This window comes from Pollicipes pollicipes, unplaced genomic scaffold, assembly GCF_011947565.3.
Source record: "Pollicipes pollicipes isolate AB1234 unplaced genomic scaffold, Ppol_2.1 Scaffold_4881;HRSCAF=5763_pilon_pilon_pilon, whole genome shotgun sequence".
NCBI lineage: Eukaryota > Metazoa > Arthropoda > Thecostraca > Pollicipedomorpha > Pollicipedidae > Pollicipes > Pollicipes pollicipes.
In genome coordinates this window covers 45,742,063-45,768,731 of record NW_023596576.1, presented here as the reverse complement: position 1 = coordinate 45,768,731, position 26,669 = coordinate 45,742,063, and the positions used below count along the sequence as shown (strand labels likewise).

The 26,669-nt window shown below is 50.4% G+C and overlaps 1 protein-coding gene across 1 annotated transcript; it reads right to left on the bottom strand.

The window, feature by feature from the left end:
- Window positions 1-456: 456 nt before the first annotated feature.
- LOC119101596 (adenosine deaminase) lies at window positions 457-26,669 on the bottom strand. The gene is made up of 10 exons (XM_037224945.1): window positions 26,605-26,669; window positions 15,591-15,738; window positions 13,710-13,771; window positions 12,869-12,994; window positions 5,577-5,806; window positions 3,891-3,989; window positions 3,426-3,544; window positions 1,933-2,102; window positions 1,115-1,241; window positions 457-648 (listed from the first exon to the last, which is right to left on the bottom strand). Exons 2-10 carry the CDS (start codon window positions 15,630-15,632, stop codon window positions 550-552), a joined length of 1,074 nt encoding a protein of 357 aa, XP_037080840.1. The 5' UTR covers window positions 15,633-15,738; window positions 26,605-26,669; the 3' UTR covers window positions 457-549.

The window sequence follows — 26,669 nt, the reverse complement described above, 5'->3', positions numbered from 1 at the left end:
CGCCGTCTCGAATGGTGATGTCATCCTATCAACGAGTCGGTGTGTTGGAGCCACAGAATCGATGAACACAAGCTCCGGATCAACGGCACAATCGAGCTCAGCCACGGAAGTTCATCTACAGGAGTGGTGGTGCTCTTGATGCCAAAAGGTTCTTTCAAAAGCTTTCGATGAAAGTTCTATAATAATTATGTCCATCTCAAGTTCTGACCAGATAATTTCAGCAACGCATCATGAAATAATGTTATTCGCGCTTCTAGACGCCAGGTGAGCACTAAGAAGAGTCCTAGCTCAAGCAGCGCACTTTGCCTGCGGCACTAATTTACACCCACCACATTCACACCACTAATTCACACCTGGTTCACACCTGGTACGCATTTTCGTTGGACCTGAAAAAGCAGGTTTCCTTCGAGATTCTTCTCTAAACTTGTCTAAATACGACTTATGCTGTAGCGGATAATCTGTATTGGTCTGCGAGTAGCATTGGTACATGTGTAGCGCCTGCCAGCGAACGGCACTCTCTCAGTCGCAGTCAGGCACGACGGTAGTCTGTCAGTCGCAGTCAGGCACACCGTAGGCCTGACGTAGTTTCTGCAGCAGATCTCGCTTTTCCTCCTCTGGCAGAAAGCAGGCTTTCGCCGCGTTGAAGTTCTGTGGAGAATAGACCACACTCTTTCTCATGAACTCTGCTTGACACTGGCTGCTTCGCTTTGACATTACGTTTCTACACTCGCTAGCGGTCATGACATTTATGTGCACTTTTTATTTTGAAGTGATCGCATTCCGTTGGTAAACTGGTACACATCTTTACAGTAACGTTCAATTGTACCACGGGCTGGGAGAAAGCATTTGGGGCATTGCGAACTGAGATCTCGACAACTTTTGACCACTTGCCACACCGCAAAGTTCCATATAGCCTCGTAGGTCATATTCTGTGCTCGCTGTTACGGTGACATTCCTCCGTCGTACGTCCTTTACACGCCTAAGGGAGCCTTCTCCGTGAAAGTGCCAGTTATGCTTTTGATCGGAAAGAAGGGGGGAAAATGCGGCGCTGCCGCACGAGAAGTGAGCCGCGCTGAATTTGTCGAGGAGAGCGCCGTAGCTGGCGTATGCTGACCATGGTGGCGATGTTGGCCTCGTTGAAGCCCATGCGCCTCAGAAGGGCGTATTCGTCCTCCAGGCTTCTCTGCGTGATGGCCGGGTCGTCCAGGTTGGCCGAGAAGCTGGCGCCGTCCTGGCAGAACCTGTGTTCGGGAGCGTGCGATCAGTCGGGCGCCGAAGCCCGTGCCAGGAGCAGAGCGTGCGATCAGTCGGGCGCCGGAGCCCTCCGCCCGACTGACCCAAACGTATTGAACGTTCGTTCGTACCGGAGCCTGTTGCTGAGCGCGATCTGTGACGCGGCCGATTCTGTGTGCGCTAGACCATAGACGTGTCCGCGGCTATACGCTGCTCTATGGCGCTTTTTATCGACGTCTGCGTTTCCACGTCTCCACGCCTCGTCCGCCGCTTTAAATGTACTCGCTTATCACCAGACCTGACATGCCGGGAAATCCCACCACTGCACGGGGTGCTAGGGGATCCCGTACCCATCTCTGCACGAGGTGTTGGGCGTCTCAGTACGCAAAATGTAGGAGGCGGTGGAGGGACCAGCACTTAGCTCCTTACTGCGTGTAGAAATGTCCTATACTTCGCAGCCCGAGTTACCGGGATGCCGGGGGATTCTGTACCCACACCCGCACGCGGTGCCGGGAGGTCCCGTACCCACATCTGCACCGGGTACCGAGAGGTCCCGTACCCACCTCTACACGGGGTGCCGGAAGGTCGCGTACCCACATCTGCACGGGATGCCGGAAGATCCCGTACCCACCTCTGCACGGTGTGCCGACAGGTCCCGTACCCACCTTTGCATGGGGTGCCGGAAGGTCCCGTACCCACCTCTGCACGGGGTGCCGGGTCTCGGTGAGCGGCACAGCGCCGGTCAGGAAGCTCGACGAGGGGCAGCACTCGAAGTGGACGCCCTGGCTGACGCAGCGCCGGTACAGCTCCTCGTCCTCCAGCACGTAGTAACCGTGTCCGATCCGCTCCGCCTGCATCTCGTCAATAGCCTGCAGGCACAGGGGGCGGCGCTGTAGCAGCAGGGAAGGCGCCATTGGCCCCCAGCTGACGGAAAGCTCAAGACTACGCTACGGGTTGATGCGTAGAAATGTGGGTTTCAGAAATCCATTTGCCTCTTTTAGTGACCATCCACTGAGATGGAGGTGTTCGATCGAGTAGAGCCAATGCATGTTTGATATCATTGCTGGGCGGTACAAACGGCTTTTTTAGGTTCGATGCTTGTAAGAAAAATAATTCCCCACTCCTAATTTCGAAAGCCAGGAGATCAAGGCCCTACTTTTATCAAACTTACCCATACACTTTTTGGGCTGTTCCTACGAACCCACAAGAATGCACAAGACAGGGTACAACGTGGGGCGGTTGGTGACACTTGGTGGAGAGTTAGAAGCACGCTGCACAGAACTGACGCGGTCGGGTCAAAATACGAGCCAGCCGCGGCTGTCACGGCTATGGGACCGTCAACCGCTTGCAGACTGGTCAGCAGCATGAGGAACACTGGTGAGCTCTATTGACAGAACCCCGCAAGGTCTGGATGTCTGCATTTCGTTTCCACTCTTTTCTCCAACTGATGTTTCATATGTATTTGCACCCGTCCCCCGGTGTAACACTTAACCTATTTCAAACGCGACCTGTTCGCGCTTCATCCCCTTTTTTGTCCTATCTCTATCTCTGCCCCCCCCCCCCCTACTCTGTTTTGCTCCCTACCCTTATATCGAGCGTGCTTTCCTTCCTCCCTCCCCTTCCCTGTCCATATCTTCTTTGTGTCTGCCACCTCCCCATCCTCCCCTGTTTTGTTCCCCACCCTCGTCCGCCACTTTAAATGTACTCGCTTATCACCAGACCTGACATGCCGGGAGATCCCACCACTGCACGGGGTGCTAGGGGGTCCCGTACCCATCTCTGCACGAGGTGTTGGGATACCGTTACCGATGGCTTCGACCGATGGCTCGAGCGCAAGACCAAGAGGGTGCCTGCCTCCCTGCCTCTCTTTCTGTGCCCGTATCTTCCTCACATCAACCCACTCGCCGCCCCGGTTTCGGCCGGCTTCTGCGTACTGACCAGCTGCACCAGGCCCGGCCTCGCCACCCCGGCTTTGGCCGGCTGCTGCGTACTGACCAGCTGCACCAGCTGCACCAGCTGCACCAGGCCCGGCCTCGCCACCCCGGCTTTGGCCGGCTGCTGCGTACTCACCAGCTGCACCATGCTGGCCGGGCCGGCCTCGCCACCCCGGCTTTGGCCGGCTGCTGCGTACTCACCAGCTGCACCAGGCCCGGCCTCGCCACCCCGGCTTTGGCCGGCTGCTGCGTACTCACCAGCTGCACCATGCTGGCCGTGCCGGCCTCGCTGGCGTGCACGGTGCGGTGGATGCCTCGGCGCGCCGCCTCCTGGAACGTGCGAACCTCGGCCCGCAGCAGACCAGCATTGACGCTCCCTGCTCGAGGAGTCAGATGGTCACTCAGGAGCGGGCTCTGACGTCAGATGGTCACCCGGAGGCGGCCTCTGAACGCTAGATATTCATTCAGGGGCGGCCTCTGATGGTCAGATGGTCTCTCAGAGCCGAAACTGGCAGGACAGGTGATTATTCAGAGGCTGACCTTGACAGATCGCTGACATGTGCAGGTCAGCATGCAACTGGCGAGGAACCTTACGTGAAGCACGGAAGCCAGCGCCATCTACCGCCTCGCCATCTCGCGCACGCACGGCCACGCGTCAGACGCTTCGAACGGATGCTCCCACACACAAGACCGATGACTCGGTACGACTGCCCATCGACTGACCGTCGACTTCGACGGCCGAGGCTTCGTCTCCAGCGATGTCGATGCCGACCACCTGGCCTCGGAACTCGGTGCACATGTCCAGCGTGTCGTCGTAGTTCTCTGGGGAAGACCACGTTAGGTGGGCCGCACCGAACGGTATCAGAGCCTTCCCATAGCTTCATTTGGGTAGCACACAGGACGTGACACGTTCCGAGCCCGTCGCAGTTCGCAGAGGAGCGCAAGAAAAGGTAAGCACGTCGACCGTGTTACGGCAGGATATGTGCGGTTGAAGTGCAACACAACAGTTCAAGTCCGGCAAGGTTATAGGGGGCTGTGTGAAAAATGTTTTGTTTTCACTCGTTTTGTTGCAACATTATTGTGTTGTTTGAAGGCACCTTCATAATTCCGCGACATGTATCCATTGGTGCGCGGAGGCAAAAGCTAACGGAGCGAAATGCAACGTATGATTGATATTGCACAGCTGAGACCGCAGCAACACCAGCACCGGGCGTAACAGCAGCAACACCAACACCGGGCGTAGCAGCAGCAACACCAGCATCGGGCGTAACAGCAGCAACACCAGCACCGGGCGTAACAGCAGCAACACCAGCACCGGGCGTAGCAGCAGCAACACCGACACAACAGCGTAACAGCAGCAACACCAACACCGGGCGTAGCAGCAGCAACACCCACACAGCAGCGTAGCAGCCGTGACCGCACAGGTACGTTATCAGCACCACCGACACCAGTGCCGCAGAAGACACATTATCATCGCACGGGGACAGCACACAGCACCGCCGAAACCAGCGCTGCAGCACCAGCACCGACACCAAGGCAGGTACTCCACAGACAATGGGGCAGCAGCGACACCACCGACACCAGGGCAACTGCAGTATGGCCCACACTGGGGCGGCGCGGCACCATCACCATAGATATCAGGGTAACAGCAACACCACCAGGACTGGCGAAACATAGCAGCAGCGGCGTACTTTTTGCGAAATGAGTTGGTTGGATCTGAGCGGTGGAAAATGGCACAAGATACTCCCAAAAACAGGCCAACAAACGGCTTTCTTCCCAGAGTTGGGAGTAGCCCAAGCTGGTGGCTGGAGCTCCCAAACGGAACGTGAAGCTACACCTCTGCGTGGCAGCCTTATATCATGCACGGATACCATGGGCCCTGTTCATACAGCAGACATAGGTGACACGGAGTGGCGTTATTTGGTCTGCTACGGCTCGGAACACACACTGAGGTAATCATTCCCGTCTGGCGCAACCACGGGATTAGTTTACCCACTGCGCTGAGTCAGACTGCTAGCCGGACGAGCTGTGTGGTCACTGCAGGACGAATCAGCTGACCTGACTTGACCTCACTGGCCGGTCATTAACCCGCTAACCTCAGATGACCCGCTGTCCGTCATGACCCCGCTGACTTGGTGTGAACCCGCTGACGTGGCATAAACCCGCTGACCTGGCATTACCCCGCTGGCCGGTTGTCACCCCGTGGTCTGGCACGAATCCGCTGGCCTGTGATGACCCGCTGACCTGGGATGACCCGCTGACCGATTATGGCCCCGCTGGTCTGGTATCAACCCGCTGGCATGACAGTAACCCACCGACCTGTCATCCTGTCATGACCACGATGGCCTGCCACTACCTTGCTGATCTGGTACGGGTATTCTGATCTTACATGACTAATATGTCACTGACCTGTCATGCCCCGGATGCAGGAGAGCAGGAGACGGGCGGTGACGCCGAACTGACGCTCCCCACGCGCCATGCCACGCATTACCGCTTCGGTGACCTGGCGAGCGGTGATCTGACCCCCCGGTCCCACCAGGAGGTGTGGGCTGAGGCGCGCCTCCGTGTACAGCACCGCCTGGCGCGCCTCGTCCTCCACAAACTCGTATGCGATACGCTCGATGGCGGCCAGGTCACCGCTGATGGCAGAGGTCAAAGATCACTTCTGATGACAGCCGTCAGAGGTCACCCCCTGATGGCAACAGTCAAAGCTGCCGTCACAAGGCAAAAAGCCGTATCTCCGAGTTTTTACGATCATAAAGTTGCTCAGAAAGACAAAAAAGGGGTTTCTCCCATATTGAAGGGCAAGCACAGGCAAGGGCAAAAATACACCATTCTGACCGCGTTTACATGGCCAATCCTAAGATAACGTTTTTGAGACGCTTAAACGTAAGGTTTTTAAATTAAGACGCAAAAATGTTTTGCCTTGCGGAAAAAGTCGTCACCCATGGGCCAATCTGGCAGGCAAAGATCCGTATGTGTCAAAAAGCCGTATCTTGGAGTTTCTCGACTGAGTCATGGGGTGGACTTCGCAGGCAAAACGCTGTATCGCTTAACCCTGTACATATTTTACACTGCGTGGGGATAATAATGATTCGAGATATAGGTGAAAATAATGCTTCGGTGTTGAATTGAGAGACAAAAATCGCCGGGCCCGATGACCCGTACCCAACATGGCCCGGCCTGGCCTACCAGGAGTTTTGGGAAGTGATAAACACCGGATCTTGTGACCGTTCTCTTCATACAATGCTTTACGTTAGGTAAGGTCACGTCCGGTACTTGCATTTGTTTGCACTTGGGACCCCGAATCCAAGCAGAATGCTGCATTTCGGGCGTGGGGTTTCTTAGTGCATGGGTCTGAAAATGTCGCCAGATTGCCAGCTCCAGCGGAAGCTGAGGAAAGAATGTCTCATACCTATCGAATGTATTGCCAACAGATGTAAGCATTAAGCAAATGCAATGACACCGCAGGCAACCTGATAACCATAAAATGTATCACTCACTGCCACTGAGCCTCATCACCTTTCTGCCATCAAGCCCCAGAATGCATCAAACGGAACCGCCTTCACATGTTCCGCTCCTGAACGGAACACCTAACTGATGCTGATGGAAAAGTCTGGTAACAAGCGGTGTTACAGAAAAAAACAGATACACAAACTACATCACAAAACCATACCCAAAATAACAGATCCACAGCCGACGTGCGTTGCAGTATTAGGAGCTTCGAATGGAAGGAGCAGTTATCAAACACGTCCAGGGTCATCAGGAGTCCTGTATGATTCGCTTAGTCGCTCAGCTCCCGAGCGGACGAACCGGTCAGGCTCTCCCAAAAGGCACGCCTCTGTGGCGGCAGCAGTGGGAGGAGCTGCTGCTTCAATGTCTCCAGCTTTGCTCTGTTGACACCGCGCGGACGCATCTTTGCCGCTGGCTGTTCCCGTGGGAAGAATGTCGTTTTTGCTAGGTCGAACGCACGCCAGCTGTTGGATGAGTGGCTTACTTTGGTGAACACCAGGTCCTGGCCACGGCGAACCTGGATCGCCTTGCATGAGGCCAGATATAGTCGGCAGTTTTCCTCCGTTAGGAGCTTCAGCTTCTGGGCACTCACGCCACTTGTGATGTTGAGGAAGTCATTAGGCTTCATCTCGATCACCTTCGACGAGTCTTCGATAACGGTTGTAAAGTCCTCCATGTCTGCCACCACTCTACGACGCTTCAGGCTCTTGTTGCAGACCTGGTGGACTGCGTCCGCCGACATCGAAGTGTGGCCCTTTTGGAGGAACTTGAGGGTCACCTGATTCAGCATCTTACCAGGCTTGTTGACGGCCTGCATGAGGCCTGTAATAAGTATCCCATTTTTGTTCTGCCCGGAACAATTATCTAGCCAAATCGTGATGGCCTCCACATCTCGTTGCAGCTCGATGTACCGAACGAAGGCGGAACATACGTCAGCCGCGTCCCGCCCCGCTGTACCCTCATGCCACACGATCGAAACAGCCTTCGGCTCTCGTTTGCCGAGCGGTGCAAACGTCCCGTTGTAAACCACAAGTCGAGACGTGGATATGGCGACTTTGTGCGGGAGCTGTGGCAGAAGGAAGATCCGCATCATATCTGCGGACACGACAAGCTCATTGTCTTCCCACACTCGTTCTGCGTCTTCCTTATAAGCGATCCGCGCCTCGTTTCTGTGCTTGATGTGCTGGATATGAGCTTGGCAGTCAAGACACGTCCCGTCGTTGTCCCTGCACGTATGCAGTGAATGTGCCGCGCATTCGGCACATTCCTCGTTACCAAGTTTTGTGAACCCTATGTTCATTTCAGCCATGGTTCGACGATATCTTGTTTCTGAGCATATGTTGGTGACATGCATTTCTTGAAAATGTTTGAAGAGTATGGCTGTATTCAAATCCGGAGGCAGGTACCGCCGCTGCGGAGCGTGCAAATACCTATAATGAGGAGCAACTGGCTTAAATGGCATGATGTGATGCTCGATGATTGCGCTGTCCAATTTGTTTCTTGGGGTCTTCCCTCCTCTGCGATCCATGGGGGCTGCTGGCTGAGAAGTGATACTGGCGAGGACTGGCTTGTCATTGCCGTTCTTAAAGCTCAAAGTTGCCAGGAAGAATATTTTGCATACGGCAACAGCTTCGGTGCCAACCGGGAGATGCCACCGAAGGACTCGTCTTCTTTTGTTTTCTTTTTGCTCATCTCCTGATTTCGACCCGCTGACCCGATCCGTTACGTAACGACGGTACCACGTACGTCTAGCTGGCCGCGACAGTGAGTTTACTGCAGTATTGATCTCTTCTCGCACATTTTCCGGAACTCTCCGACCACATTTCAGCTGGCAGGTACCCTCTTTGCAGCCCACTGGCGCTGACAGGAGCAGATGCTTGGTTTTGAAGCCCTCAGTTTTGTTTTGAGGAGTTCGTGCCCGTTGTCTTTTTTTAACTTTCGTATGGCCAGCGTCCCGGTCGTGCAAGTCTAGGCCAAAGTTGTGGGCTTGTGGGTCCGGGAGGCCTGCGTCCGGGGCTTGCATGTCTGCGAGGCCAGCGTCCGGGTCTTGCAGGTCTAGGCCAGCGTCGGGGGCTTGCAGATCCGGGAGGCTAGCATACGGGGCTAGGTCTGAGAGGCCAGCGTCTAGGGGTTGCAGGTCTATGAAGTTACTGTCTGTGGCTTGCATGTCTAGGAGGTTAGTGTCCTGTTCGGTATGGATTGGTTCTGAGCGCAATGACACATGTGGACTGGAAGTGACGGCAGGACAGAATTGGGCAGCTTCGTTATGACGTGCGTTTGACCGTAGAGATGGGAGCGCTCTGGCTGTCACTGGTGTTGTTTATGGCAGAGAAAAATCTACCGAATGATTACTATCAAACAATACTGACATGCTACGAGTAACCAGGACAGCTCACTTGAACCATGGGGGATGTCTGGCGAGGCGCACATCTCAGAGCCCCGCGCAGTCCACTGTAACAGTTGCTGGCAGAGTAGCCTCGGCGACCGCTAGAGTGGCGGCGGCGGTATCGGCAGGGTGGCGGCGGCGGTAACTGGTAGAGTGGTGGCGGTATACCGGCAGGGTGGCGGCGGCGGTAACGGCAGAGTGACGGCGGTATCCGGGCAGGGTGGCAGCGGTATCCGGCAGGGTGCGGCAGTGGCGGCGGTGGGTCCGCAGGGTGGCGGCGGTATCCGGCAGGGTGGGGCGGCAGTACCGGCAGGTGACGGCGGTATCCGGCAGGGTGGCGGCGGGTATCCGGCAGGGTGGAGGCGGCGATAACTGGTGAGTGGCGGGCCTTGGCAACCGGTTAGCGGGGTCACGCTAGTGCCTGGCGGAGGCTGGCTCCGGTACGCGATAGTGGGGTGATAGAGGCCGGAAGGGTGGCACAGGTAGACAGGCTGGCAGCAGTTGCCCGTTGGAGGGCCGGTAGGCATGCAGGTTGGGACGAAGCTGCGTTTTCGCATCAGGGATGGATATGAAATGCGAAAACACACCAGATGTTCAAGGCTGGATGCTGTTGACCTCAACCAACCAAGTGAACACGAGAGGTTGGGAAACAGCTGGCCGGTCGGGGGTGAACGAATATAAAAACGCCAGGGGACAGTGGTGTGCGAACTTTCAAGAACTGTCCGCAAACACCAAACCTCGGATGTTAGAAAATTTATGCCAGTTTTAACAGGCTGCGCAACAATCCATCTATGTCATAACACGATCAAAACAAGTAGAGCAAATCGTGTAGTGCGACTTGAAGCATGCGCAAGAATCGCATAGTTTAATGCGTACCAGCCTAACTAAGATGTCGTGGGTTCTAGTTCCCCTTATTGGCTCTCAAACAATAGACAAAATTTATTGTGTCTCATACCTGATGCGATTTATGTGCACTTTGGCCTCTCCGCAGTGGACACGCTAACGGTAAGCGGCCATGCTCTGCAAAAGTAACAATACGCTATACGGAATGCTACTCGTGGTTAGTTGAGAGAGAGAGAGAGCGAAGGAGAGAGAGAGGAGAGAGGAGAGAGGAGCGAGGAGAGAGAGGATGAGAGAGAGAGAGAGAGAGAGAGATGATATATATATATATATATTATATATATCACTATCTATATCTATAAATATTATATATATAATGAGAATGAAATGAAATCCTAGAAATATGTTTACAACGAGCGGGTTTACATTAACAAAACGAATTGGTGGCGTTGCTGTAAACGCGGATACATTGAACTGGATGCAGTTGACATTTCCTCAAGAAAATGTTAGAACACCAAAGCCTGCTGCGTTCCGCATCACCTATTTTTCCAAGTAAACCATATCACAGCCATGTGGCAAGAGCTGCTTACCGAGAGCCAGGGCAAGTTAGACTGAAAACTTATGCATGATAGCGAAAGCGCGACAACCTGGGAGGGGGGGGGGGGGGCAACGAGGACGAGGACTGAGCCACAAACTTTGAAAATGTATCATTGGACGTACCGGCACTTCCGAAAAAGTGACCATGAATGGTTTGTCGCCCCCCCCCCCCCCAACTTGGGAGGAATTCCGCTCCCCCTGGCAGGACAGGCTTCGTACGAATGCAAAATGTGTCTTAAGCGTGTCAAGACTGATGGGTGAATATCAAACAGAATGTTTGTTAGGTGAATAGTATCGGTCATCACTTACCGAATGCCAGACGACGCTTCTTTGCTGCAATCGTCCCGGTCCAGTATTTGCCGTTGTGTCTCAGTCGCACTCTGCCTCCAGCCTCCAGCGTTGACCCAGGCATTGGTCGCAGATCAGAAATAGCAACATAGTGCCATTCCCCGAAAGATGTGTCATCCCAATCTACTCTAACCACTCGTCGTTTTTTCCTTTTCTTTTCGTCCATGGTTGGTTCACTTAGGTCAAATTGGGTCAAATTGAAATATTTAAATTCTGGTTAAAACTCAATCAGACAACTAGTGGCCAAGTTGTTCCGTCTTACGCGGGCTAGCCGAATCTGGCAATACGTCAGGTTTCGGAACGAGGAGTAGGCAGTTTATGTGATGGAGCAGAGGCGTAGCCAGGATTTTTACGGCGCGGGGCGAGGTGATGTTCAGCGATAAATCACGGTGATTTTAACCCTGTGTGAGGAATCATCTTTGCTACTCACAGAAACATCCAGGCCTCGGGGATCCCAGCTTGGGCCCCTTGCTCCCCCCCCCCCCCCCCGATCCCTGGCTGCGCCTCTGTAATTATTCACGTGCAACCGGCAGCACGCGCAATCGTCACGCAGCCGTAGTACTGCTTCTGAGAATACGTGTTTTTTTGCGACTGAAAATGCACTGGTATCGGGAGCGCTTTTGGCAGGCAAAAAGCCGTATGCCCCATGTTGTTCGGATGCGGCTTTTTACCTGACGGAAGACTCCTCTTGCGGACCAAAGCACAGTGAACAAAGAGCCGCATGTGCCCTGTGCAGTAGATACGGCTTTTTGTCTGGCTGAAATCGTACTTGCGGCCTTTTGCCTGCCGTGCATCATTGTCACTTAGCGCGATGCGGATTTTTGACAGATCATATACACTTATAATTCGAAATACAAAACGCGCGTAAGTGTATGCTCGCCACCATCAGAGGCGTCTTCGCGAAAGCTTCAAAATGACACCAAAAACGAAAAATCGATCATAATCGAGTTACGGCTTTTTGCCTTTTGACGGCAGAAAGGTCCTCCTGATGACAGAGGTTAGAAATCACCACTGATGACAGCCGTCAGAGGTCCCCCTGATGACGGAGGTCGGAGGTCCCCCCTGATGACAGAGGTCAGAGGTCACCCTTGATGACAGCGGTCAGAGGTCAACCTGCCGCCAGCGTTCGGCTGCCGCTTCTGGTGAAAGTAGGCTGGTTCGTCTCTGGCGACAGTGGTCAAAAGGTCAGCCCTGATGGCGGCGGTCGAATATCAAACTTTTTATACGTGGGTTTTTCGATAAGAATCGTCTAAAACGGTCCGAAAACATATTGCAGAGACGAATCCGTTAGGAGAAAAGGTATTGCAGTGCTGAATCCGTTGAGAAAGAGGTTCCGTGGGTCAGTGGAAATCCCCGATCTGGCTCATTCTAAGACTATGGCTGGTTGCATCTGTAGTCCGGTACCCTCAATGGTGACCATCTCAATTTGCGATCCGTCCCGGAACCACGTGAGGCCTATAAATGCAAAGCTGCCTGCGACAGCACACATGTGAGAAGTTCACGCAGTCTGCATTTCTCCCGACACTACAAGGACCGTGTGCCACGAGGCCGAAGTACACCTGCATTGCTTTTCGCTATTTTTGAGCGTTATTAGAGGTAATTGTTGGCTTTTATGGAGCGGTTTGGTTGCGGCGAGGCCTGTCCACAAGCGTACGTAAAAAATGACGAAAATATGGTCACGTGACATGAATAGAAAAAGAAGCAAAAACTGGAAGTACACTAGTAGTTCACTACACTTAGCATGGACGCAAACACGCACACATGCACGTAAGCACGCACCGATAGGCTGGAGAAATCTTGACACTCTCAAAGAAAATCTTTAATTTATCCACAATGCATTTGGATCCACATCCGAAAGAATTCCTCATTCTCCCAATTCTTTAATATAGCCTAACATTCGGTATAAAGCAACGATCACGCGTCGACGCCGGCCAAGTGCCACGTCTCCAATGCTTTGCACTGGGCCGAATACCCAAAAACCCCATTCATCATTAATGCGTAGTAGACATTCACTCACACAATGGCTGGTGAAATCCATCGAAATTTTTCGAGGAAATGTGCCAAATCCCGAGGCGAATGAATTTGCAGAGCTTCTTCCAGATCTTTCAAGCTGCCGTTTCCAGGTAGAAGCAACTTTTTCTGTCTGAAAGCAAATGGTCACCTTGGATGGTCATTATTTCACAAGGCATTTAACCAAGCATTTTGTAAAACATTTCACACCTTTCCCCTTGCCGTTGCTGGGGGGCGGGGCAGGGTTAACAGTTTAACACGTTTCCAAATGTCTTTAGAATCGGCCGAGAGGTGGGCTCATTCAGATCACGGCAAAAACTGCTCAAACCCCCGGATCGTGCGAACCAAACACATGACAACTTGCTCGCCCGGTAGTCACTGATGACGTCACAGATTATTTTGAATGTCACAGTTGCGCTCATGCTGGTCTTAAGGGATTGGAACCAGCAAAAACAACGACTATATCTTTTATTAGAGCGAGGCCAATACTGCAATTGTAAAATGTACCTTATCAGCTCTACAGAGGTAGAACGACTTAAAAAAACTTACCACTTCTGTACTTTTTAGTTCAGGTAACGGCATCGCACTGTTACGTCATCAATTACCTATATCCACTGCAGTTATGCAACTAGCATCCGTAGGGCACGTGCAAAACCTTAGAGTTCCAGATCCTCGTGCATTTCCAAAAACCAACGAAGTGCCGTCAAAAAGGATGGCACTGACATCGGAATTAGTACATGCTGCGACCGTGTGCACTATCCAAATGATTTTTTTGGCACTTGATCTGTCTGTTACAGTAAGTTTATCTATGGCCGGGGCGTGGCTCTGTGAGCCGTACACAGGCTTACCTGCTCAGCTCCCAGACGGTGGAGGGGCGGACGGCGCCATCCAGGTGCACGTGGAGGTGAACCTGTGGCCGGAGGGCATCCCTGCCGGTCATGCCATGGCGCGGTGCCACGTGACCAGCACGGCTGAAGCAGTGCTGTTGTATCTGTGTAGTTTTCATCAGACGATTTCGTGGTTTCGTGGACAGGCCAGAAAAGCGTACGTAGCCATGAAACCGGCTCGGAAATAAGGCAATAGCTGCGAACAGCTGACCTTCAGGGGTCATTGTGCCATCGCTCACAATAACCAGAGTTCGTTTACAATCTGTCTTTGACAATGGGTGCTTAGCATTGTTTTAGGTGCAAAAAATAACAACTCAGATCGCCATTACTCTTTGCTTTGAAGCTGAAGTGAACAAAACATGGCGGTGTTTACTCCCGCACTAGCCTGGCCACGTGGCCCCGAGCCAACTCCAGATGCGTCGTCGACGTTTGTTTTCCTTCTGTTCCTGTGAGAACGGATGTCATAATGTGGCTGAATTCCACACCGCAGGGACCCAGCCCGAAGTTGCGGTTGAACATATCAACATGGGTCTTGCTCCTAGCAACAAGATACAAAGCCCCAATCCCGCGGAGAGAGGGACGTTGAACAACCGAAGTCGCGCATGCGCACTCGGACGTTTGTAATACGAGGAGCTTCATGAAGTTAATTCGGCGCGATAATTCTACGGTATGTCAAGAGTCGCGCTGCGAAAACATACGCTTCAGACTCCATCGACGACGCAGACGCGAGAACCACGTGGCCAGGGGAGCGGAATTGAGTCTCCAAGTGTTTGAACACTTGAGCTTTTAGCTCTATGGGTGGGAACTAGAAAGAAATAACGAAAATTGATGTCTCCCTACCACCTTCCGACAAGATGAATTCGGAATCCCACTTAAGGATTCCGGTGCCCACGGCGTATCAAGTGCATTTAGTGCTCTATGTGGCATTTTTATATTTTTAATCGCTTCACCTGATCATCTGTGTGTACACGTTTGACAACATTGGGTCTCACTTAAGTTGTGGGGGACAGTCCCCCCTCGCGCTTTACAGGTTGCGTGAGACGCGTCCCTGCAGTGTTAAACCCCAGGAATATCAAACCACGTTGGTGTCCGGTATGCATAGCTAAAACCCAACAAGGCAAAAGACTGCACATGACATGGGATCTGTAACTCCAGGGCGTATGACAATTGGTGAAGAATAACAGGCCATCGAAGTTGGAACAGATCTAGCGCAAGAGGTTCTGCAGCTGTGTAAAACCATTTCTTGGTGAGCAATTGCCTCCGCGACAGTGCCAAAGTCGGATGTGCGCACTTCAAAAGGCCGGCGATAAAACATGTTGTTTTGTCTAGGATGGACGGCAGATTCTGGGTAAGAAAGCATACGTCTCGGATAACTGAAATGCCGTCATTTTGCACGCTGTCTTTGGCCGTAACACTATAGCTTCAACACTGACATAATGAAAGGAACACTGCCTTGCATTCGCCTCCCAAGGATCCAATGCTGAGGTGCAAAAGTTGCAAAACATCACGGCATCAAGAAAAACTTCCGGACACAACGAAACACCCAATGAATCAGAAACAGATGCTCGACCCACTTCAGTGCATGTTGACTCCATTTCTTAAGGAAAGGTTAAGTCCGTTCAAACGATCCTACTACAGCCGATGGGAGAACAAGAACAAAGCCATAAAACACAGCTGGCAACACATTAACATGCAGTGCACGCGCAGATCATTTCACCTTAACATCCCAGCACACAACCACTCCATCTTTGACCACAGCTACCAATGACGGCGAATATATGACCAGCATCGCAACAGCGGACTATCGGCGACCGGCCATCCCACGCACAGACGGCTACATACCCGACACTTGACGGTGGGGCTGATCACTTCAGTGACGTTCATGACGGCGGCGGGTGGTGACCTCACTGGCAGGGAGCGGCACCAGCTCTGCCAGCGCCCGCCGCCGGTTAGCCTGCCCGTCCCGCCTCCGGATACGTAGCGCCACCACCTGACGCAATCAGAGCCGATAGACGGGTAAGAGGAAGTTATCAGAACGGCCCGGGGTCGCCGGTGGTGACAGCGGACAGCGCGCGACGCACAGATTGACGGCTGACGCCGCCGCCAGCCGACCACGGCCTAACAACCAGGCGTGCGTTATCTCAGTCGTTTGTACTGGCGTCTGTCCGTGACCGACCTAACAACGCGTTTCAAAGTTTTGCATTCAACAACAGGAAACAAGACCATCTGTGCGTTTAATCTAACTGCATGTTTGTCATTGGCATCACCAGCACGCTGCACATACACGTGACGACGCTTCCAGACCATTCAAATTATGTCGTCCAGGGGTGTCACGTGATACATTCTCGGGGCTATGGGAACGGGAGCTGAGCTCGCCCCCTCCCACTCACCCAGTCGCTGTGAACAAAATGGGAATGTGGGGCAAAAAAATGCAGAAAAGATTACTCAACTATTGGTGTGCTAGGCACCTAGACGCGCTACTAGTTGGACCATGCTGATTTTGTACTAAACTGTACTTCAGATATTTGACAAGTGTTCACTTAATAACGCCTGGGTCGGGATACTGGACGACTGACTGCATCGTGCGGCAGCTTTTTGGAGTACACATTGGCCACGATAAAAAATAGTCATGTTCCGGTGAGTAATGGCAGGCATAGTCGTTGCACAATTGTGCCTGGTTGAATTTGACGGCCAGTTAAATGGCAAAACACGATCAGCAACGGCGGTGGCCAACAGTGTACCCACACCCACCAAGTCGTGACAACAAAACGAGCTCCAGATGGCCCTCGGGTGGTCCAGGATACACAACAGCTGAACCTGCTGCAGGTAGCTGACCGTCCGGTCGGCTATTCCGCGATGATGTGCCCCGTCTCAACCTGCACCCTGCCGGGGGTCTGAGACAACTGCGCTCGTCTGGGGGGTGGGGTATTTGACTTCCCTCTCAAATATTCACTTCTCGATGTGCGAGAAGAACAGACGCTGTTGCTGAGTTCTAGTCAAATGATGAAAAATGAGTGCCAAATGTTCAAACTCAAGTTAAATGTCAGGTCACCAGATGTATCGAAATGTACACGTTGTCGTTCTGATACATGCAGGCAAAATATATGTTGATACGTCAAAACGGATATGAAGAGCATGGAGGTAAGCAATTAAATTGTGTGGAGTACATTCCGCCCATTTCTATTCCCCCACAAGGATCAGGTCATATCAGTTCACGGTTCAAAATTAGTCTACAAGTAGCTTACAAGATGCTTTTTCATTTTCTTTCACAATACTCTTCTGCCTCAGCTTATTTTATTATGTGCAGCTGTAAGAAAAAAAACATTTAAGACACAAAAATACCACTTAAGGCTTAGCTAGATGTCGACTGAGGATGAAAGCTTGGGTGAAATCTATAAATCACCAAGTGAGAAAATGAAGTACGTATATGGCTTAAGTGACAAGAACAATTATTTTCTGTTACAATTATTCAAAAAATGTGTATTGCACACCTGCAAGTACCCAAATCGCATAGCTTTGTTACACAGTATACCTAGTCTCTTCAGGATTCTTCAAGTACTTCACCTTTTTTAGAAGAAAAATCTCCACCGCGAGCGTTTTGTGAGCAGTACGAAATGGGCACGACCAGCTCGCGTTAGCACAATTGCCCAACTTGAAAATCATACAACCCAGACAACATCTTTAGCCGCAAAAATAACGAGCAGGCAATTAGCATTATTCACTTCGTCGCTTCGATCATTGCTACTCACAATGCTCGCATGAGCGCCTATCATCTTCAAGAAATTACCATCTGACATAATAATTTCGGCAACAAACCAGTAACGTGATTTTTAACACACAGACAGCAGACGATTTATAGCACGTACTTAAAGGGCAACCTAAGCATCAAATCATGGACATACGAGGAACCAAGAATAGTATCCCAGTTCTGCACATTCGTGTCTCGAATTATCTGTTGGTGCGCTGAGCATTCGCACATAACATAATTTTGATCATTATTATCAAATATGCGATAACTTAAGGCACATCGCGCGCAGCCCAGAAAGGCGCCTACACTCTTACCATATCATTGCACTTCTTTCTACTTCTTACTTTATTATTGCACTCCTAATTTATTTCCAGTTGTGAAGCTTTAATTGATATTCCCAAACAGACAACACAGAGAAAGAGCCAACAACGTCGGTTGAACTGAAGCATATCCAGCAATCTTAAAAAACGGACCAACCCACGGGAACCTAACACCGAAGCCAATCCAACGGTACGGTACATTAACGTCTATTAGCGCAGTGTACCTCATACACGAGTCCGGATAATGCGATTCACACTCATTAGAACCAAACACACCGTGACGACAATGTCGCTTAAGGTACAACACTTAGGTTCAATTTATATGAATACTCCGCTGCCGTGAGATGTTGCCATCATGTCGTGCGGAGGGACTGTCGTAGCACCCTCTTAAAGTAGTGCACCTCTTGTACAATTCCAACGAGCGAGGCCTGAAATCGCTCAGACATCCAGAGACATACTCTGCCGAGATAATATGCCAACAGTAATCCTAATGAAACGGACCAAGCCCCGGGAAAATAAGACTGAAGCAAGGCCAGCGTTTTCGGTACGGTACATATACGTCTATTAGCGTAGTGCACCTCACACACGAGTCCGGATGATGCGATTCACACTTATTAGAACTTAACACATCGTGCTGATGTGGAACTCCAAGACCTCGGTCCGATGAATAAGACTCATGCATTGCCGTGAGATGTTGCCATCATGTGGGGACGGACTGAAGTAGCACCCTCTTCAGGTAGTACACCTCCTGTATAATTCCAATTGGCGATACCTAAAAACCGCTCTGACATCCAGACATACTCTACCGAGATAATATGCCAATAGCGATCCTAATGAAACGGACCTAGCCCCGGAAATCGAGGACTGAAGCAAAGCCAGCGTTTTCGGTACGGCACATATGCGTCTATTAGCGTATACGTGCCGTACCGGAACATCCAAACCGTACCTGACTTCCAAAGACATGCTCTACCGAGAGAATATGATAACAACAATGCCAAAGTAATAAGCCAAGCCCCGGAAACCGAAGACCGAAGTAAATCCCACGTTTTCAGTACGGTACATATGCTTTAATGGGCGCATTGCACCTCATCCACGGGTCCGGATAATGCAATTCACACTTGCTATAAATAAATACGTCGTGCGGACATTGTCGGTTGTTACAACGCTTCGGTTCAATGAATAAGACCCATGCAATGTCGTGAGATGTTGCGATCATGTGCGGACGGACTGCAGCACCAGCCCCTTAGAGTAGTGCACCTCTTGTATAATTCGAATTGACGAGACCTAAAAACCGCTCTGACATCCAAATGCACGCTCTACCGAGATAATATGCCGACAGCAGCCCCAAGGAAATAGGCCAAGCCCCGCAAACCGAAGACCGAAGCAAAGCCAACGTTTTCGGTACGGCACATATACGTCTAATGGCGCGGGGCACTTGAAACACCATTCCTTATAGTTCGATTCACACTTACTAGAAATTAACCCGTCGCCGCGACAATGTCGTACTTCGGTTCAATGAACAAGACTCATGCATTGCCGTGAGATATCATCATCATGTTGCGCGGACTGACCGTAGAAGCAGCCCCTTAAAGTAGTGTACCTCTCGCATTATTCCAGTTGGCGAGATCTGAAAACGCTTGTGGCATCCAAGAACATTCTCTACCGAGATAGTACTCTCGTGTATAAGGTGCGCTGCGCTTATACACATGTATGCACCATACCGAAAACGTTGGCCTCGCTTCAGTCTTCGGTTTCCGGGGCTGTCAAAGCGGTTTTTAGGTCTCGCCGATTGGAATTATACAAGAGGTGTACTACCTGAAGATGGTGCTACTGCAGTCCGTCCTCACATGATGGCAACATCTCACGGCAATGCATGAGTCTTATTCATCGGACCGAAGTCTTGCAGTTCCACCGACATTGTCAGCACGATGTGTTTAGTTCTAATAAGTGTGAATCGCATTATAAGGAATCTAGTTTCAGGTGCCCCGTACCAATAAACGTATATGTACTGTACCGAAAGCGCTGCCTTCGCTTCGGTCCTCGGCTTCCGGGGCTTGGCTTCTTTCTTTGGGGTTCATGTCGGCATATTATCTCGGCAGGGTATGTCTTTGCACATCAGAGCGGTTTTTAGGTCTCGCCAATCGGAATTATACAACAGGTGCACTACTTTAAGAGGGTGCTACTGCAGTCCGTCCGCACATGATGGCAACATCTCACAATGCATGGGTCTTATTCATTAAACCGAAGTGTTGTAACTGAATGGACATTGTCCGCACGACGTATTTATTTCTAGCAGATGTGAATTACATTATCCGGACCCGTGTATGAGGCGCACTGCGCCAATTAAAGCACATGTACCGTACTGAAAACGTGGGATTTATTTCGGTCTTCGATTTCCGGGGCTTGGTCCGTTTCTTTAGGATTGCTATTGACATATTATCTCGGTAGAGTATGTCTGGATGTCAGAGCGGTTTTTGGGTCTCGCCGATTGGAATTATACAGGAGGTGTACTACCTGAAGAGGGTGCTACTTCAGTCCGTCCCCACATGATGGCAACATCTCACGGCAATGCAGGAGTCTTATTCATCGGACCGAAGTCTTGGAAGTTCCACCGACATTGTCAGCAAGATGTGTTAAGTTCTAATAAGTGTGAATCGCATTATCCGGCTCGTGTGTGAGGTGCACTACGCTAATAGGCGTATATGTACCGTACCGAAAACGCTGGTCTTGCTTCAGTCTTAGCTTCCCGGGGCTTGGTCCGTTACCCTAGGATTGCTGCTGGCATATTATCTCGGCAGAGTATGTCTGGATGTCAGAGCGATTTCAGGCCTCGCACGTTGAAATTGTACAAGAGATGCACTACTTTAAGAGGGTGCTACGTCAGTCCGTCCGCACGACATGATGGCAGCATCTCACGGCAGCGGAGCATTCATATCAATTGAACCCAAGTGTTGTAGCTTAAGCGACATTGTCGTGACGATGTGTTCTGTTCCAATAAGTGCGAATCGCGTTATCCAGACTCGTGTATGAAGTGCACTAATAGACGTTAATTTACCGCGCCGAACACGTTGGCTTGGCTTCGGTGTTGGGTTCCCGTGGCCTGGTCCGTTTTTTAAGATTGCTGGAAATGCTTCAGTTCAACCGACGTTGTTGGCTCTTTCTCTGTGTTGTCTGTTCGGAAATATCAATTAAAGCTTCACAACTGGAAATAAATAAGGAGTGCAATAATAAAGTAAGAAGTAGAAAGAAGTGCAATGCTAAGGTAAGAGTGAAGGCGCCTTTCTGACCTGCGCGCCATGGGCCGTAAGTTATCAAATATTTGATAAAAATTATCAAAATTGTTATGTACGAGGGTTAAGCGCACCAACAGATAATTCGAGACGCGAATGTGCAGAACTGGGATACTATTCTTGGTTTCTCGCATGCCCGTGATTTGATGCTTGGGTACGTGTTATAAATCGTCTGATATCTGCGTGTTAAAAATCACATTACTGGTTTGTTGCCGAAATTATAATAGTGTTAGATGGTAATTTCTTGAAGATAATAGGCGGTCATGCGAGCACTGTGAGTAGCAATGGTCGAAACGACAAAACGAATAATGCTAATTGCCTGCTCACCATTTTTGGTGCTAAAGATGTTGTTTGGGTTATACGATTTCCAAGTTGCAATTCCTCATGCAATTCTGCTAACGTGAGCTGGTTGTGCTCGTTTCGTACTGCGCATAAAACGCTCGCGGTGGAGATTTTTCTTCTTCTAAAAAAGGTGAAGTACTTGAAGAATCCTGTCCCTTCGACACCTGTAATGACTGTAATGACTTGTAATGAATGTATGTGTAACAGACTGAGAACATGCATGTTTATACATGAAATTATACGCTATCAGCAGACTTGTGCCTGGTTCCCAAGATTTCTTCCCGGGAACCGGTTCCTGGTTCCTGGTTCCGTAGAAAGAAGTGCAAGTAGAAAGAAGTGCAATGATAAGGTAAGAGTGTAGGCGTGATAACCTAATGATGTGACGTCACTGGCATTCGACTGTGTATGGTGTCACTTGTGATCAGATTTTACGGCCTCTTTTGGGCCGACGAAAGGTCATACGACATTAACTGAAGATGTGACGTCACTGGTACCCAAATAAAATTCAGGCGGGACAGGCCATGCTTCATCTTTACCTTTGGTACCTGTCCATTGCAAGCATTTGAATGCTGAAGGAAGGCTCTGCCGAATTACCTGAGTGTGTAACGTCACTAACCATTAATTTATATAGACTGCTTTGAACCCACCGTAAGCCACACCACATCAGCTGACCATATGACGTCACCGGTTTTCGTCTAGATGTCATGCGCAACAGACCAATGCTCTATCTTTGCCTTTCGTACCCGTTTACTGCAAGCATTCGCGTGCTATATCAAGGTGATGCCGAACCATCTGAGTGCGTGACGTCACTGGTCATGAGTTTATACAGGCTCACTTGGGCAGCCCAATGCAACAAAGCATCATATCCTGTGAAGCATCGCGGGATGATATGACGTCACCGGTATTCGACTCAGCATCAAGCGCAACAGGCCACGTTCCATCTTTACCTTTCGTACCTGCCTACTGCAAGCATTCGCGTGTTATATCACGTCAATGGTTAAGAGTTCTTACGGGCTCTTTTCAACCCCCTATATGGTATAATGCTTCAGCTGACGATATGATGTCACTGGTGTTCGACTTAACATCAGGCACAACATGTCATGTTCCAACCTTGCCTTTCGCACCTGTTAAAGTATTGGCGAGCCTAATGATGGCTCTGTCGAATCACCTGAGTGCGTCGTCATGAGTTTTTACAGGCTATTGTTGGCCGAGTGAAAGCCATAAGGCATCATCTAACGATATGTCGTCACTGGTAATCCACTAAGTGTGTGACGCCATTGGTCATGAGTTTCCCCGGGCCTTTTTGGGCCGACTTAAGGCCATTAGGCATCAGGTAACGATATGACGTCACTGGTATTCAATTACGCATCAGATACAATATGTCAAGTTTCATCTTTACCTTCCGCACCTATCTACTGCAAGTATTCGCGCGCCACATAAAGGCTCTGCCCAATCACCTGAGCGTGTGGTGTGACTGGTTATGAGTTTACGCGGGTTTACTCGGGCTGACTGAAGGACATCAAGCATCATCTGGCGATGTGACGTCACTGGTATTCAACTTAACACCAGGCGCGACAGTCCATGTTCGTCTTTACCTTTCGTACCTGTCTATTGTAAGCATTGACATGCTTAAGGAAAGCTCTGTGAAATCTCCTGAGTGTGTAATGTCACTGGTCATGAGTTCTTTATGGGCTGCTTTTTTGTACCTATAGGGTACAAGACATCAGTTGACGATATGACGTCACTGGTATTTGACTTAATCTCAGGCGCAACAGGCCATGTTCCATCTTTGCCTTCCGCACCTCTATAATGCAAGTATTCGCGCGCCACATAAAGGCTCTGCCGAATCACCTGAGCATGTGGTGTAACTGGTCATGAGTTTACGCGGGCTTACTCGGGCTCACTGAAGGACATCAAGCATCACCTGACCATATGACGTCACTGATATTCGGGCTGTGGCCCAGACTTATGACCGCTAGGCGGTGCCCTTGATTATTATTTAGCCATTAGGGCATTCCGGACCGTAGCTGCTCAGGGGCGCATCCTGTGATGTCGGGCGGAATAGCTTTGCATATACGTCGGTTTGTGGGCTGGGATCACCTTTGTTTTGTGTTTACGTTTGTTCAAAATTTTAGTCGTTGAAACAGCCTGTTGCGTTTGAAGTTGCTACTTAATGGTGCGCACAATAAAATTAGTGTGCTTAACTATGGTGCATCTCCCACCTCTGCTGCGGAATTTCGTAGCCATAGGTGGCCAAGTGACCTCCTACCAACTGATGATCAGTGACGTCACATACTCAGGTGATTCGGCGGAGCCTTTATATAGCACGCGAATATTTGCAGCAGCCAGGTACGAAAGGCAAATATGGAACATGACCTGTTGCGCCTGATGTTTAGTCGAGCACCAGTAACGCCATGTCGTCAGCTGATGCATTATAACCTATAATGGGTTCAAAAGAGCCCATAAAAACTCGTGACCAGTGACGTCACACACTCAGGAGATTCGACGGAGCCTTCATTCAGCACGTCAATACCTTTAATAGACAGGTACGAAAGGTAAAGAAAGTACGTGGCATGTTGGACCTGATGTTAAGTCGAATAACAGTGACGACATATCATCCTGTGATGCTTCACGGGCCTTTGTGGCCTTGGGCGGCCCAAGTGAATCCGTATAAACTCATGACCAGCGACGTCACCCACTCAGATGATTCGTCTGGAGTTTAGTCGATTACCAGTGACGTCATATCGTCAGCTGATGCTTGATGTCCTTCAGTCAGCCCGAGTTAACCTGCACAAACTCATGACCAGTTACACCACACGCTCAGGCGAATCGACAGAGCCTTTTTGTAGCGCACGAATACCTGCAGTAGGCAGATGCGAAAGGTAAAGATGAAATATGGCTTATTGCAACTGATGTTAATTCGAATACAAGTGACGCCATAACGTTATCTGATGCCTAATGGCCTGAACTCGGCCAAAAAAGGCCCGTAAAAGCTCATGAACAGTGACGTCACACACTCAGTGGATTACCAGTGACGTCATTTCGTTAGCTGATGTCTTATGGCTTTCGCTCAGTCAAAAATAGTCGTAAAAATTCATGACCAGCGACGTCGCACACTCAGGTGACTCGGCAGAGCCATCATTTAACGCACCAATACTTTACAGGTACGAAAGGCAAAGATGAAACATGACCTGTTACGCCTCATGTTAAGTCGAACACCATTGACATCACGTCGTCAACTGATGCATTTTTCCCTATAGAGGGTTCCAAGGAGCCAGAAAAAACTCATGACCAGTAACGTTACACACCCAGGAGACTCGACAGAGCCTTCATTCAGCACGTCAATACTTGTAATAGACGGGTACGAAAGGTAAAGATAGAACATGGCCTGTCGCGCCTGATGTTAAGTCGGACACCAGTGACGTCATATCGTCAGCTGATGCATTATACCGTTTGGGGGTACAAAAGGTCCCGTAAAAAGCTCTTGACCAGTGACGTTACTTACTTAGGAGACTCGGCAGAGCCTTCATTCAGCACGCCAATACTTCCAAGAGACAGGTACGAAAGGTAGAGATGGAACATGGCCTGTCGCGCCTGGAGTTTAGTCGAATACCAGTGACGTCATATCGTCAGCTGATGCTTGATGTCCTTCGGTCAGCCAGAGTAAACCCGCGTAAACTCATAACTAGTTACACCACACGCTCAGGTAATTCGGCAGAGCCCCTATGTGTCGCGCGAATACTTGCAGTAGATAGGTGCGAAAGGTTCAGACGAAACATGGCTTAGATAGAGCATGACCTGTTGCGCATGATGTCTAGTCGAGACCTAGTGACATCATATCGTCAGCTGATGCCTTGTGGCCTATAGTAGGTTCAGAATAGTATACAAGTTAATGGTCAGTGACGTACACACTCAGGTAATTTGGCAGAGCCTTCCACGGCAATGCTTGCAATGGACAGGTACCAAAGATAAAGGTGGAACATGGCCTGTCGCGCCCGAAGTTCATTCGAATACCAGTGACGTCACATCGTCAGTCAGTGCCGTATGACCTTCCGTCGGCCCAAAAGAGGCCGTAAAATCTCATGACCAGCGACACGCACAGTCGAATGCCAGTGACGTCACATCGCTAGCTGATGCTTTATGGCCTTCAGTTGGCCGCAAAAAAATCCGCCAATACTTGCAGCAGACATGTACGAAAGGTATAAATGGAGCATGACCTGTTGGCTGATGTTCAGCCAAATACCAGTGACGTCATATCGCCAGCTGATGCCTTACGGCATTTCGTCGGTCCTAAAGGACACGTGGAAACCCACGACCATTGACGTCTTACAATCAGTCGTATAGCAGTGACGTCGTTAGCTGACACCTTGTGGTCTTCAGTTGGCCGAAAAGCACTGGTGGAACTCGTGACCAGTGACGTCACACACTCAGGTGGTTCGGCGGCTTTCATCCTGCACGCCAATGCTTGCAGTAGACGGATACAAAGGTCAAAATAAAGCACGGCCTGTTGCGCCCAGTATTTATTCGAATACCAGTGACGTCACGCTATCCGGTGATACTTCGCAGACCATGACACACCGTGGTCGTAGGGCCTAAGTGCACTCGTATGAAGTGATGATTAGGGACGTCACACATTGAGGTGATTCGGTCAAACCTTTATGCGGCACGCAAATGCTTGCAGCAGACAGGTACGAAAAGTAAAGATGGAACGAGGCCGGTCGCGCCTGATGTTTAATCGAATACCAGTGACGGCACATGGCCAGCTGATGCATTACGGCATTCAGTGGACCCAAAAGAGCCTTACAAACTCACGACCAGTGACGTCACATACCCAGCCGAATACCAGTGACATCATATCACAATCAAAAGCCTTATGGCCTTCAGTCGGCCCGAAAGAACCCCCATCCCGATCGATGCAAAACCATTTTCAAAGACGTCACAATGTCAGCCGATGCCTCACAGCTTTTCCCCCGCACGACAATACTCGAAACCCTGCAGCTAGCGTAGCTCTTCGCTCCGTCGGCCATACAGGTACCAAAGTAAAAAATTGCCGTAATTTCCTACCTCATGTTACAAAAGAACATTGTACATCAATCGTTGTTCTTAAGGCACAACATATCATAATTAATTGTAAAACAGGTCATCTATACCCTTACCTTGGAACTTAATTAACTACGATACTGAACACCCGACCGCCGCAAACACACACCAGCCGCGACAC

What these genes read in the sequence shown, in the direction of transcription:
- LOC119101596 (XM_037224945.1), bottom strand. Translation starts at nt 15,632, where the DNA reads ATGAACGTCACTGAAGTGATCAGCCCCACCGTCAAGTGTCGG. An exon ending in ACCGTCTGGGAGCTGAGCAG is followed by an intron (nt 12,995 to 13,709) that starts GTAAGCCTGTGT and finishes ATTTGCTTTCAG; the next exon opens with ACAGAAAAAGTTGCTTCTAC. An exon ending in TGGATTTCACCAGCCATTGT is followed by an intron (nt 5,807 to 12,868) that starts GTGAGTGAATGT and finishes CTCTGCCATCAG; the next exon opens with CGGTGACCTGGCCGCCATCG.